Raw genomic sequence first — 15,258 nt, 5'->3', positions numbered from 1 at the left:
GTGCTTGAGGAGTTCAAGGGCACAGGTGTGATTCCATAGTACATTCTCGGTATTTATTCAACTCGATAGGCCTCCTGTCCCCTAACAATTGGAAACAAAGACCCTTAAAAGTTTAAATCAACCAAGTTATAATAGATGATTCGGATAATAGATGCAGTTCCTGTGGCGTAGTGGTAAGATGCTCGCCTGGTGTTTTGTGAACACTTTGTTCTGGGTTTGTATCCTGACCGGGGAGGATTTACTGGGCGCAAATCCTTAACTGTAGCTTCTGTTTATCCAACAGTAAAATAGTTACCTGGTTGTTAAATGATTTGGCGGGTCGTATTCCGGGAAACATAGGATTAAGGACCTGCCCGAAACGCTATGCATGCTAGTGGCTATACAAGAATGTAAGAACTCTTGTATATACATATAAATAAGTAAATAAATAAATAAATAAATAAATGATAAAAGGGCAGCCAGCACCCTGAATAAATATTGCAATGACAAACTAGAGCAGTGACAAACTAAAAAGATTCAAAAGCCCTGGAGTGGACAGAATTTGGTCTAATGTCAGTGAGGAATTGGCAGATAAACTGTTTCATCCACTGAAGCTCCTTTCAGAAAATCCCTGGACCAAGGAATAGTTCCTCTAGATTGGAAATGTGCAAATATAACCCCCCCCCCCCCTTCTTTTCATAAAAGGTAGAGAGAGCGCGGTAAAAAACTACTGTCCGATTAGCTTGACCTTGCGTATTTGTAAGCTCACTGGGAGAATCCTAAGGGAGGAAATTACCAGTCTCCGTGGTGCAGTGGTAATACACTCGCCTGGCATTCCGCGAGCTCTTTGTCATGGGTTCGTATCCTGGCTGGGGAGGATTTACTGGGCGCAAATCCTTAACTGTATCCTCTGTTTAACTCAACAGTAAAATGTGTGCTTGTTGTAAAAACGATTCTTCACGGCGGGGATCGTATTCCAGGGACCTGCCCGAAACGCTACTCGTACTAGTGGCAGTAGAAGAATGTAACAACTCTTGTATATATCTCAAAAAAAAAATCTTTCACCATTTTGCCGTAAACAATCTTAGTAAACTCAATGCAACATGGGTTTTGTTAAAAATGAATCCTGCCTTAAGCCTGCTCACATTTTGGGAAACTGTAACCAGCTATTCAGACAAAGGACTTTCTGTAGATGATGTATACATGAACTTCACTAAAGCTTTTGATAAGGTTACACATGATATACTGGGATGGAAATTATAAGCACATAGAATAAAAGAAAAAATGGATAAAACAATGGCTAAAACAAAGAATGCCAAGGGTCAACGGAAATGGAAACCGATTGCAGAAATGTGGTGAGTGGAGTACCACAGGGTGCCATTTTGGGGCCAACCCTTTTTGTCATATTCATCAATGACATAGATGAGAATACAATATTATAAACCATATACAATTTGCAGACAACACTTAAGATTTATGGTAAAGTAGGAGGTGTAAATGATATTGAGGCCTTGCTTAGAGATCTACATGAACTCCACAAATGACTGGCAAATGCTTTTTAATATCGAAAAATGCAAGACCTTGCATATGGGGGCATAACAATGTGCATCACAGCTACAAAACATCATTTTTTTTTGTTTGAGATATATACAAGAGTTGTTACATTCTTCTACTGCCACTAGTACGAGTAGCGTTTCGGGCAGGTCCCTGGAATACGATCCCCGCCGCGAAGAATCGTTGTTACAACCAAGTACACATTTTACTGTTGAGTTAAACAAGAGGCTACAGTTAAGGATTTGCGCCCAGTAAATCCTCCCCGGCCAGGATACGAACCCATGACAAAGCGCTCGCGGAACGCCAGGCGAGTGTCTTACCACTACACCACGGAGACTGATAAATCATTACCTTGCAGCAGATTGATGAAGAAATGGTCCTATGAGTCAGAATCCACCAATCACTGAAAGTTGTTCAACAAGTAGGTGCTGCAGTAAAAAAAACAAAAACAATCAAACCCTAGAAATTATTAAGCAAACTTCTGACTTTAAAAGAAAGAAAGTAGTTATTCAGTTGTATAAATCTCTGATGTTCCCCCACTTGAATTATTGTATCCAAGCTTGGAGACCTCATCTTCATATAGACATATCTGCTTTGGAGAAAGTTCAACACCAGATTTGGAGATATATACAAGAGTTGTTACATTCTTGTACAGCCACTAGTACGCGTAGCATTTCGGGCAAGTCCTTAATCCTATGGTCCCTGGAATACGATCCCCTGCCGCGAAGAATCGTTTTTTCATCCAAGTACACATTTTACTGTTGCGTTAAACAGAGGCTACAGTTAAGGAATTGCGCCCAGTAAATCCTCCCCGGCCAGGATACGAACCCATGACATAGCGCTCGCGGAACGCCAGGCGAGTGTCTTACCACTACACCACGGAGACTGCTAAAATCGTTGTTACGATTTTTGTTATGACAAAAATCATCCTAGAACTAAGTCAACTCTCATACCAGGAACAGTTGAGGGCTTGGGGCTAACAACTCTGCAAACTAGACATGACAGGGCTGATTGAAACTTAAAATACTGTACAATCTGGAGAATATTTACCCAAACCACTTCTTTGAAAGGTCAAATGTAACACAAACTAGGAGCAACAATTTAAAGCTCGACAAGCCACAATGTAGGACAGAAAACAGGAGATACTTTTTAACCCATAGTGTTATAAACCCAAAAACTGCATACCTGCCAAAGCCATAAATGCCACAACTACTGAAATTTTAAATCCAACTCGGTAAAATCATCAGGACAAATTGGGGGGGTACCTTTGACAAACCGCTGGCTTCCTGTGCTTGTCAAGGCCACTAAAGATATAGTGGCCCTCAGGTAAATTCAGGTATATGGAAGGGAATTATCTGGGGAAAGCACCAAGCCATTAACACTGTACAGTATAGCACTTGGAAGGGGTCAGGATAAGGATTTAGGATGGGGCGGGGTAAAGGATTGTTGCCCAGTCACTTGGATGGTCGAGGATTGAACACCAACCTGCATGAAGCTAGACCGGCACTCTACCGTCAAGCCCAAGTGGTTGGGTTGGGCTCCCGTCCAGCCCAATTCGGGTATAGACGTGGCTTGTTGTCTAGAGTATCAAAAACATTTGGCCTTTTGAGACTAATCATTACTGTAATCATGAAGCGACATGTACTTGTACAACAATGTTGGAAAAGCAAAATCTGTTATGATTAATGAGTCGCATAGTCCAGCCATTGGATAAAATTACGTACGTTGATAGGATAACTTTCATGGAAACAAAATTCTGCAAACAACTGCATCTAACAGCCAGGTTGATGTTATCACCAGCCAGGAGGCCTGGTCAGAGCTAAAGGGACATAGATCCTCTTGAACAACCTCAAGGTAACCTCAAGGTAACCTCAAGATAGGTCACTACTTGTTGCATCCAGCAAGGGCATTAGAACCATAGCTTATGCAGTAAATGAAATTACCCAGTTTTCTAATAATTTCCATTATTAAAAACTTGAACATTGTTTCGATTTGAATTAACTGCGTTTATAGTAGGCACCCGTTTAGCTCACTACGTAACTATCAGATGTGCAGATAATAAAAAAAAGTAGTCAGGTTAGATAACAAAGCATGTTATCGAGTGGTCGAAATAAAGTTATCAAGTGGCTTTGATTTTCGCAATGTTCCAGCAGAAGAAAGACTAACAGATCAGTTATTCTAAGGGTTAACATTAAAACAACTAAAAATAAAATATGAATTGTGATTCAAGTTTTTGAAATGGCTAATGAGCCATCAGCTGAGGCCGACACAAAAATTAAAAGACATTGTAATACAATCAGTCCATGTCAATTGACAGTTTCTGGTAGCATAGTACATGTAGTACATAGTACATGTAGTAGTACACTTGCCCCAGCATCTTGAGTGACTCTGGGTTTGAGCTCTGGCCAGGCAGGATTGACAGCGCATCAATCTTCAGTTGAACAAATCCACAAGAGCCGTGACGAGGATTTGAACCTGCGTCCGGGAGCATCCCAGACACTGCCTTAATCGTTCATTTGTTCATTTGATGCATCACGTTAGTGTGATCTCTGTGTGTGAATCTTCAGTTCTTCATTCACCCCCTGCTCACCCAGTTGTAATTGGGGATCTGGTTGAAAACCAGTTGGTGGTTCGTATTTTTGGGTATACTAGTAGGGCGAGGTTTACCATGAGATATATGGGAAGAGAAAACTCTAAACCTGCTGACAGGTGTCAGAAGTCGTCTACCTTTGTACCTGTGCTAAAAATATGAAAAATGGGGGGGAAAAATATAATATAATATATCTGGAATCAACAATAAGTGCACAAGTTCCTCTTTCTTAGTTAAATGAATTTTGGGGCTCATTCTCCGAGCTCATTATGTACCTCTAAACTTTCCCACTACTGCCCACAGGTTGGGTATGGGGGGCAAAATATATTTCAATATATTAATGAACCAAACTGACATCAAATTATTAAGTGTAAACACTCTAATTGTAAAGATTCTAATGAAAGTGGGAATTTTTAAAGATTGAACAGAAAACAAGAATAGAGCACTAATTCCCAACTCCCTTGCTTCATTTGGTTAAATGCGCTCAAGCCCAAAAGAAAATGATTCAAGTCTTAAGTCTCGGGATAAATAATGATAATTTCTTTGTTGGGGGACATGAAGCTGTACTGTACTTGTGCTGATCGTGATCCACCCATGCCGACTTCTGACCTTCCTCAGGAGTATTAATAGTCAATTTTATTTCACTGGTTTCAGATTCAGAAGCATTATTTGTAACACAGAAATCATTGCAATTCTAGCTGGACTGTACTGTAAATAATATTAATAATTCCCATTGTCAGAAACAGGAAGCCTGTACTTATTATTAGGCTTTTATTTGGGTACCCCTATTGGAAGACTACTGATGTCCCTTCACAATGCAACCCACAACAATGGCATAATTCCTGAGTACCTATTTTATTGCTAGGTGCATAGAGGCATCAGGTGAATAGAAACTTGCCCATCTGTTTGTCTTTCCCAGGGATTGAACCCAGGTACTGTACCTTGGTTTCGAGCTGAGGACATCACCCTGCCACAGGACCCTTTGTATACGTATGCATGCAGAAAAATACTGTAAAAGCATAAGAGACTAGGAATATCTCCTGCAAATGCCTGAAGATCAGCTAAACCTATGTACAGTATTTTATTCACTTTACGGAACCTTTACAGTGGTGGAGAAGATATCGTGGTGCCCCAGATGGAGGATGACGAGTCAATCACAGATATTGGGGAATTGGAGGGAAGCCAACCTACAACTCCACGTCCCGCTTCAACGGGCTCTCAACAGACTCCCACTCAAGGTAATGTACATACTTCAATAGTGGAACTCAATCCCTGGCACGGCCTTGGCAGGACAAAGTGACATTTGCATGCCGTTCCAGGTCATTGAGGGCTACTGATCACATGGTTCTATATGACTATAACCATCCTGTGTGATGGGTTTTTTAGCATCACATTTTTGACACACTTTGTACTCATAGTTAAGGATAGCTGCATAAATGCAGATGTACTTAATTATGTTAATACTGTACAAAAAAAAGCGATTTGGTGATTACCTGAGCTAGCTCAGACTGGGAACCATAGAGGGGACCCACTTGAAAGAGATGTTTCTTTACATTTAACACTGCCAGCCACTTTGACTGGACGGTAGAGCGATGGTCTCGCTTCATGCAAGTCGGCGTTCAATCCCCAACCATCCAAGTGGTTGGGCACCATTCCTTTCCCCTCATCCCATTCCAAATCCTTATCCTGATCCTTTCCAAGTGCTATATAGTCGTAATGGCTTGGTGCTTTACCCTGATTATTTCCTACAAAAGAACAAATACTATATTTGGAACAATTTATTTTTGGCACACCATGAGAATGTCATTATAAAAAGTGCACAGTACAAGGGTTAAGGCACAAAATGAGCGAGCTTATAGGTTTCGGATGTATTTTTTGCGGTATACAAGATAATTTACAGTATTATTGTAGAAAAACTACATTTGACAAACTACCATGGGGTAATTAGGTTCCTTAAATACTGTGCTGTACTGTCTGCAAATTGTCAAGAAAAAACGTTTTGCATGTTACCAATAAAATGTGTGTACTGTAAAAGGGTGCAACAAATAACCTGGCCATTTCTTGTATATTTTCTATTTGCATTTCTACTGTGTACACAACAGGTACACTGCGGTCTCCGCGGGCACGTCGACAACGTACTACCTCTCAATCACAGCCGTTGCGTACTCGAGAGCCAATCTTGCGTGGTCGGCGTCGGACCATATACACAGCAGGCAGACCTCCGTGGTACGATTGTCAGGGACAACTGGTTGAGCCATTTGTTATAGGTGAGTTACATTGTCACTGAGTTTATATTTTTCAGTAATATATGAATATACAGTAACTAAGCCATGTTTATTTTACAAGAAAACAAATCAAATTCCTTTGTATGTGGGGAAATAGAAAAGGATTTCAGTTAATTATTTGAGCAAATAAAGTTAAATTTCCTTTTTATTTTGCCATTGTAACACAGTGGTCTACATTCTCAACTCAATTCACAAACAGTGCAGAAATGGTTGGGCACATTTTTCCTTGCATCAAATGCCTCTGTTTCCCGAGCAGTAAATAGGTACCCCGGAGTTAGGCAACTGTTGTGGGTAGCATCCTGGAGAACATCAGTAGTTGGCCTAGGGGTACTGTACAGGCTTCTTGTCCCCGGCAGTGGGAATTAAGTACTGTACTGTAATACAATACAGTAAAATCACAGCATCGTCGGAGTGGATAGAGTTGGGGACAATAGAACAAGAGGGCCCAGTTGGAAGCTGGAAGTAGAGATATGTTGGATAAATTTTAGAACCATTTTAGCACATTATTTAAGAGGGCTTTAATGATTTCTCTTGTCAGGTACAAGAAATTATTACAGTTCAGTGCAGTACAACCTTGATTCAACACACTACTGTATATGGGACCAACCCCAATTTGTTGCAATGAGAGATTTGTTGTAACTAGAGATGCCTCCAGGATGCATTTCCCATGCCCTATGAGCTAATTTCATTTACCCAAATTTTCATTTCAATCTAATAATATAATAGACCACTACCAAATGAACATGTCTGCAAAAAAAAATTCAACCACATCCAGCTTATTTCTCATGTTCCCAGCCTCAAAACACATTTTCAAAAAGTAGCATAGCCATACCTGAGTGAAGGAAAAACCTTGCCAACTCAAAACGAATACAAAACCGTAGAATTTGGTTTTGAGTATCCTTAATAGCTTTCCCAAGGCTCCAACTATTTCATGTAATGTTGAGACCCTAAATTGAAATCATCAGCATGATTGGAACCATATTAAATGTTACCATGCATGCTTTGGTATTTCCCGCACACATGGGTTGATTGCACTAAGCGAAATTTTAATTTCAATCTGTCATATGAAGGATAAATACCAAGGGAACCTGTCTATAAGAAGATTTAACTACATTTTTCAAATGTTTTACTGAACTTGTGGCTTTATTGAACAAATAATTCCATTATGATACATCTTGCAATACAAACATGTCATATAATATGCAATAATAAATACAGTTTATGCACTTCCTCTTCCTTATAACAATAGGCAAATTGCATATTCAATCACGGTCAAATTAAACAGTAAAATAAGGAAAATCAGCACACCAACTTGTATTTATGAGTCATAGCTGATTTGCCAGAGATCACTTCATATTGAGGATGTAAACAGTAAACCAGTCAAATGAGAGTGTAAATAAAAGGTATTACTAATGCAATAGCTAGGTACAGTAGATACAAAATTTGACTGCTAGCCTGTGCTCGTCACACCAGCTTGTACTCGTGATTTTTTTTTTTTTTTGTAAGATCTTCTAATAATGTAGATAAATAGCACTATGTTGTGATTTCGGTGCATATTATCTGACGCTCTTTCTTTGAGGTGTGTGCGGTGGGAGTGCCTCGGGGAAGACCACAGTCGCCAGGAAAATTATTGAAGAGTTGGACGTGCCTTGGGTTACCCTTCTTTCTCTCGACTCGTTTTATAAGGTAGGTAATGGGATTTTTTCCCAATCTTGAAGGTACTAAATATATTAAAAGTGCATTTCAGGAATATTTGTTTCAGTAGTGAATTTTTTTGAGGGTAAGGGGGTTTTACCATATTCAAGTTTTTGTAATTTCAAGTAGTCCACAAAAGGCGACATGAGATTCTAATGTTCATTTATTCTTTCATATTTACAAAATGACACATGGTAAAGATTTTAGGGAAGATGGGATATCACAAGTGGGGATTTCATCTTGTAACTACGGTTAGGTGAGCAGACGACGGGTCACAATAACATGGCCGAAGGTATGATGATCAAACCACACGTCAGAAAGTGAAGAAACAACGATGTTTCTGTCATTTCTGGCCCATTATAAAGCTGTGTGAAAGAAGAGAGGAAGCTACAGGCAGATGTAATGTAAGAGAGTGAGGTGAAGTATAGGGACTCTTAATCATCCGGTAGATTGGTCTTCTTATAAAATAATCTCTCCTGTCTCTATTCTTACCTTATTCTGTATGTCACTTGAACAAGTGTTTACTGAACAGTTACAATATTTAATTGATTTAGAGAACAACTCTATACTCTTACACACAGAAATCACAATAACGTGATTTCTAAATGAACAAATCAAATGAACAAATCCACAAGGGCCATGACGAGGATTAGAACCTGCGTCCGAAGGCAGCGTCTGGGATGCTCTTGGACGCAGGTTCGAATCCTCATCACGGCCCTTGTGGATTTGTTAACTCTATTCTCTTCTTCAATTTTATTTTCTGCTTAAATTTAGATTACGTGTTTGGATTTTGGGCTATTTATAAATAATGTTGTCTAATGTACCATATTTGCCAGGAGATAGGATACTTTTTTTGTCTGCCACAAATCAAATATATATATTATGTATTTTTACATGTACAAAATCACATGTTTTTCCTTACACAACAACTTGAAAATTACTCTTAGTAAATGCATGACAAAACATACTAAGTAAAAGGACAACAAAATATTCTTGTGAAATAAATGTCTTGTATGCCATAAATGCTAGTAAAGTAAATTCCAGTAAATGCATTCATTGGACAGTATTGCTACAGTTATTGTTTAAAGGAAAATTTATCATAATAAATCAAGCCCAACCCCTTCGCATGAAATGAAGTGAAAGTGATGACGTTCTGACGCATCCTGAACACTCATCAATTCAAAGTCACTCATCATGACTTCAATTTAATTTCATTTGTATGGGTTGAACCATTTGTTTCAGCCACATTATCGTGGCTTATTCTTTCTCTCTCTATCATAAGACAGTTCATTAATCACATTCTTTTCTAATTGCCAAAGGTGTTAACAGAGAAGCAACATGAAGAAGCAGCAAGAAATGAATACAACTTTGATCATCCTGATGCCTTTGATTTTGAATTAGTTGCAAAGACGCTGGTTAGACTAAAGGAAGGTAAAAAAGTCGAGGTCCCAATATACAACTTTGTCACACATTCCCGTGAAATCAAAACTGTGAGTAATTTTTATTATTAATTTTATCATAATATCCACTGTCTTTCTTTCCATTTGACTTGGATGTTGTAATTAATGTGGAATATAACAGTAAAAAAAAAAAAAGAGGGATTGCACAATGAAAACATAAGAACATGATATAGCTATGAGGAAATATTTGAGCCGTATGATGGGATCGAACCTGCTCCCTCGAACACCTCAGGCACAAGCAGGGATGTGGACTCGGTTTAGGTCTTTCGGCTCAATTTGTTTTTCTCGGCAAGAAGGATTTTATGGATATGGAAAGCGCACTTCACCCTCTGTGATTGTGAATGACTTAAAAGTACAAAAGGCAGAATTTTTTTTAAGTGCACTTGCCTACACCGAGGCATACATACTACACTGAGGAGCCGGTCGGCCGAGCGGACAGCACGCTGGGCTTGTGATCCTGTGGTCCTGGGTTCGATCCCAGGCGCCGGCGAGAAACAATGGGCAGAGTTTCTTTCACCCTATGCCCCCTGTTACCTAGCAGTAAAATAGGTACCTGGGAGTTAGTCAGCTGTCACGGGCTGCTTCCTGGGGGTGGAGGCCTGGTCGAGGACCGGGCCGCGGGGACACTAAAGCCCCGAAATCATCTCAAGATATCCTCAAGATAACACCATATGCCTGGGGAGTCCTGTACCCCTTCTTATTCCTCCATAAATAAAAAGTCAGCATGATAAAAGGTAGATAACTATTAGGGGAAAGTGCAAAGTCATTATGACTATATAGCACTGGGAAGGGATCAGGATAAGGATTTGGGATGAGATGGAGGAAAGGAATCGTGCCCAACTACTTGGACGGTTGGGGATTGAACTCTGACCTGCATAAAACGAGACTGTGGCTCTACTGTCCAGCCCAAGTGGTTGAACTCGGCATGTTAAAATCAAATTGTGCACAAGACAGTTCACCAACTGATATTAAAAACTACCTAACCTTAGTTCTTACTCTAACCTAACCCAACCCAACCCATCCATCCCTATCTATGCCTAACCTAATGATATAAGTGGTGTTTATAATCAGAAAATAGGCTTTGTTGTACCAACTTGTGTATGATTTTATCATATCCTTGCAGCATTGTTTACTAATATGGAATGAATGGATGATGATAGTGGTGAGGATTTGTATACAGATATTTGAGGACTTGTTAATTGCAGTATACATTTAAGATTTAGGAAGTGTTGGCCTCTGTCCAGAGCCTTGGGAGGCCGCTCCCTCCCCCCATCCGTCCAGAGCCTTGAGTCTGCTCCCCCCCCCCCCCCTCCCCCACCATCAAGAGCCTGGTGTGGCCTTCCGTCCAGAGCCTGGCATGCCTCCTATTCAGTCTGGTGTGGCCACCTGTTCCGAGTCTGGCGTGGGCCCCTGTTCAGAGCCCAGCGTGAACCCCGTTCAGAGCCCGGCATGAACCCCATTCAGAGCCCGGCGTGACACCTGTCCAGCGCTTGGTGTGACTCCCTGTCCAGAGCCCGGCATGGACTTTGTCACTCTTGAAGTGTGATGCAATGACTTCGCCTATTATTTTCATCTTTTTTTTTTTTTAAGCGAATTAAAATTAAATGCATGTAACTAATTTTGTTTAATTTCATTTCATTGAATTTCTCGTCAGTATATATATTTTTTTTTATACAGAAAACTATGTATGGTGCCAATGTCATTATATTCGAGGGGATTATAGCTTTCTACTCACCTGATGTTTTAAAGGTATGTCTGCCAGTTTGTTCATTATAATAATTTGTGAAAATATTGGAATAGAAGTAATTTCTCTGATTGCTTGATCTTTCTGTCATGAAGTTTAAATTATGGATGAAATGATTTAATTTAGATAACCAGTGTAATGTTTTCTGTAATTACTGCAAGAGTTCAGTAATTCAGATTCCGGTAACTCAGTTTTCCTAGCAATCTGAATTAATTCACATTCACGTTTTTTTTAACTTTTAACCAGTATAGGAATTTGGATTACCAAGATTTCTACTGAATGAAAACCTGAGTAAATTTGAATTTTTTCGTCTTTGAATATTCCCGATAAAACATTTGGCTAACTTCAGTTTCAACTTGAAAAGGAGGCAGGTCCCACATAATTTGGATAATTGAGCATAGACAGTATTGTAATCTGTACAGTACAGAAATAAGTTATTATTCCAGTTGTAGACTGTAAGGTCCTTTCCCCCCTAGGCCAGATACTGACCTTTCCCAGGATACAAATCACAATAATTGCATAACACTCGGATGCATATTTTACTGCTACGTGATCAGAGGCATCAGGTAACAGGATATGAGCCCAACCATTTCTGTCATGCCTGGAAATTGAACCCAGGTTCCATTTCATAGTCCTGGACGAGCTATTGGAGAATGGTCCTGCTTTGACGGAATCCACGACAATAGTTGGCAAGCTCGGCATTGTAAGCATTGGAAGACTCCAGTGCCATGCCAAAAAAGTCAAACAGAAATACGTAACTTAATTATCAGGCGAAAGCGCTAAGTCACGTGTATTTATGGTTACTCGACTCGATGAAATAATTCTAGAATAGATGAAAATCAATATTAAATGAAGATAGTTTACCATTGCAGCTTTGTCATTTACAACATCGGTGATAAGCGAGGCTACATAATTCACCTTGACTGGAAGTCTGTGCTTAGGCTTATTGAGATTCCCCCCCCCCCCTTCCCTAGGCAATAGCTACTGGCCATTCTCTAGAATGCCACCCACAACAATCGCCTAACCAACTGCTAGGTGAACAGAGGTATCAGGTGATAGGAAACTTTCCCAGGCATTTCTTTCCTGCACGGGGATTGAACCTAGTAGTCATATGCAGACAATGAGTCACAATAACGTGGCTGAAGTATGTTGACCATACCTTACACTAGAAAGTGAAGGGATGATGATGTTTCGGTCCATCCTGTACCATTCTCTTGAGTAGTTTACCCAGAGAATTACCCGTTTTGGTCCGTCCTGGCAATCGACTTGAGAATGGTCCAGGACGGACTGAAACGTCGTCGTCCCTTCACTTTCTAGTGTGTGGTCTGGTCTAGGAGTCTCAGTTGTAAGCTCAGGGCATAGACCACCGAGCTACTGACTGACTTGTTCATTATTCATTGGTGAACATCACCTCTTGAGATTTTAAACTTTCCCTCAAGCCTCACAATGTTATTTGGTGGTAATGCATCCCTGCATCCACATTGTATAAAATGCAGTCTATTTACGTGGGTGTGAATAACAGTTTAGATGACATGGATGAAGTGGTGGATTACAGCCAAATAACGTAGTGGGATTTTAGGGAAGATGTATAATCTTGGATTCATTGGGAGCTAGCTGCATTTTGAGAGCCTTCCGTATTGTATGCATTTTGGCCTGGTTGGTAGGCCTCATATTTTATAGGTTTCAGTTCAAATCCTTGATCAAAATTAAATAAATCTTTTATTTTCCTTTGATGAGGCCACCAGAGATGGTGGCCCTTGGGTAAATTCAGATAAATATACAGCTTTTATAATTAAATTACTTGATAATTAATTTTTCTTTTCTTTTCTAGTTATTAGATATGAAAGTATTTGTAGACACTGACTCGGATGAGAGATTAGTGAGACGGCTACAGAGAGACATTGGTGAAAGAGCGAGAGAACTGGATGGTGTTCTTAAACAGTACTTCAAATTCGTCAAACCAGCATTTGATTACTATATCGCTCCGTCTATGGTAAGCTTACACTTGGAGAGGATGCTTGGGAGTGCTTGTGAACACTATTAACCCAAGATATATTGGTCCAGGACAGTTACAGTATTTGCTAGCAGATAGGACTTGCTTTTGGTCTCATAACCAACTGAATATATATTATATTTACATATTTTCCCCCCACAAAACCACATGAACATATCTTTGAATGAGTGTATGAGGAAACATGCTTAATTAGTTTCCTCAAAATATCCTTGTAAATTAGGTGTGTCTTATATACTGGAAAATAAAGTACTGCATCTGCTAAAGAAGACAGGAATAACTTTTCTATTATTTCAAGTTCTATATGAAGAGAGAAAATGAAGATAGCAAAAGAGAAGACTTTTATTCCATATTTTACTCATAATCTGGGTAAACTACCAACTGGAAAAAATTTGTTCTTCCGAGTGCTTGATTACTATTCGTTAAAGGTCTTGCAGATTTGGGGTGGAGGAATGGATGGATGGTGAGCTGTGTCATCTATGGGAACATATAGACATGTTCTTAATAACTTACCAGGGCAGGGGAAATTGATTGTGTTTGAGTTTCTAAAGCTGCCGAGCAGCTGACAGATGGTTGGATTGGCATGTGGGCAGTTGGATGGCCACTAGCTGTCTTGAGCTAATGTGACGTCCTGAGGAAAGCATTGCATAATGGTTTTGTTGAAGATGTGTATCTTTTGAGCAGGTGGGCTGCCCTCCCACCAGACTTTCCAGTTGTCAGGGACTGGAAGCCTGAACTTAGACTAATCTAGGTACCCCTAAGTCAACTACCAACCTTCCCCAGGATGCAACCCCACAATAGGTGCCTAGCTTCCAAGTACCTGCTTACCTGCTTGATACCTACTTGATGGGGTTCTGGGAGTTCTTCTACTCCCCAAGCCTGGCCCGAGGCCAGACTTGACTTGTGAGAGTTTGGTCCACCAGGCTGTTACTTGGAGCAGCCCTCCGGCCCACATATCCATCACAGCCTGGTTGGTCCGGCACTCCTTGAAGAAAACTATCCAGTTTCCTCTTGAAGATGTCCACGGTTCTTCCGGCAATATTTCTGATGCTCGCTGGTAGGATGTTGAATAACCGTGGGCCTCTGATGTTCATACAGTGTTCTCTGATTGTGCCCATGGCACCTCTGCTCTTCACTGGTTCTATTCTGCATTTTCTTCCATGTCGTTCACTCCAGTACGTTGTTATTTTACTGTGCAGATTTGGGACCTGTCCCTCCAGTATTTTCCATGTGTATATTATTTGGTATCTCTCTCGTCTCATTTCTAGTGAGTACATTTGGAGAGCTTTGAGACAATCCCAATAATTTAGGTGGTTTAGGGATTGTCTTAAAGCTCTGCAAATGTACTCACTAGAAAGGAGACGAGAGATACCAAATAATATACATATGGAAAATACTGTACTGGAGAGACAGGTCCCAAATCTGCTCAGTAAAATAACAATGTACTGGAGTGAACGACATGGAAGAAAATGCAGAATAGAACCAGTGAAGAGCAGAGGTGCCATGGGCACAATCAGAGAACACTGTATGAACATCAGAGGTCCACGGTGAGTACGTATTTACTATTGATAGGTGAATAGAGGTATCATGTGAAAGGAAATGTTCTTAACTGTTTCTGTCCAGTATGAGAAATTGGCCCCAGGTCCTTCGATTGCGAGTCAAGGACATACAGTAGACGACTAGGTAGCTTGAAATACAACTTGCTTGCCAACCAGCTAACAAGGAAGACACCCAACTTCCAGCCAGTGATTTGTGGTGCTCCATGAGGTTAGCCAGACTAGGGAAGAACACGTGTTTACAATAACAGGAGGTATGTTGTCATATTACATGCCAGAACAAAAACCTGGCCAAGGATTCGTTGAGTATTTGTCTACTTCCGAGACATGTAAAGTCTTACGTCACTCGTGGCTGCTTAGTCTGTATTTATTAATCAGTTTTTG

At 40.2% G+C, this 15,258-nt stretch overlaps 1 protein-coding gene across 5 annotated transcripts in view; it reads left to right on the top strand.

Annotated features, from left to right (window-relative positions):
- l(2)k01209 (lethal (2) k01209) overlaps nt 1-15,258 on the top strand; it is an 80,149-nt gene that overhangs the window by 38,539 nt on the left and 26,352 nt on the right. For all 5 annotated transcript variants that reach the window (XM_045769616.2, XM_045769615.2, XM_045769613.2 and 2 more), the window contains 6 exons: nt 5,231-5,361; nt 6,226-6,390; nt 7,988-8,094; nt 9,423-9,593; nt 11,241-11,312; nt 13,139-13,300. In XM_045769616.2, the coding sequence (XP_045625572.1) occupies nt 5,259-5,361; nt 6,226-6,390; nt 7,988-8,094; nt 9,423-9,593; nt 11,241-11,312; nt 13,139-13,300 (780 nt within the window). In that variant the 5' untranslated portion in view covers nt 5,231-5,258. The remainder of the gene's footprint in view (nt 1-5,230; nt 5,362-6,225; nt 6,391-7,987; nt 8,095-9,422; nt 9,594-11,240; nt 11,313-13,138; nt 13,301-15,258) is intronic.

Source organism: Procambarus clarkii, chromosome 84 (assembly GCF_040958095.1).
Source record: "Procambarus clarkii isolate CNS0578487 chromosome 84, FALCON_Pclarkii_2.0, whole genome shotgun sequence".
Taxonomy (NCBI): Eukaryota; Metazoa; Arthropoda; class Malacostraca; order Decapoda; family Cambaridae; genus Procambarus; species Procambarus clarkii.
The sequence above is the reverse complement of the archived record's forward strand: the minus strand, read 5'-3'. Positions and strand labels throughout refer to the sequence as shown.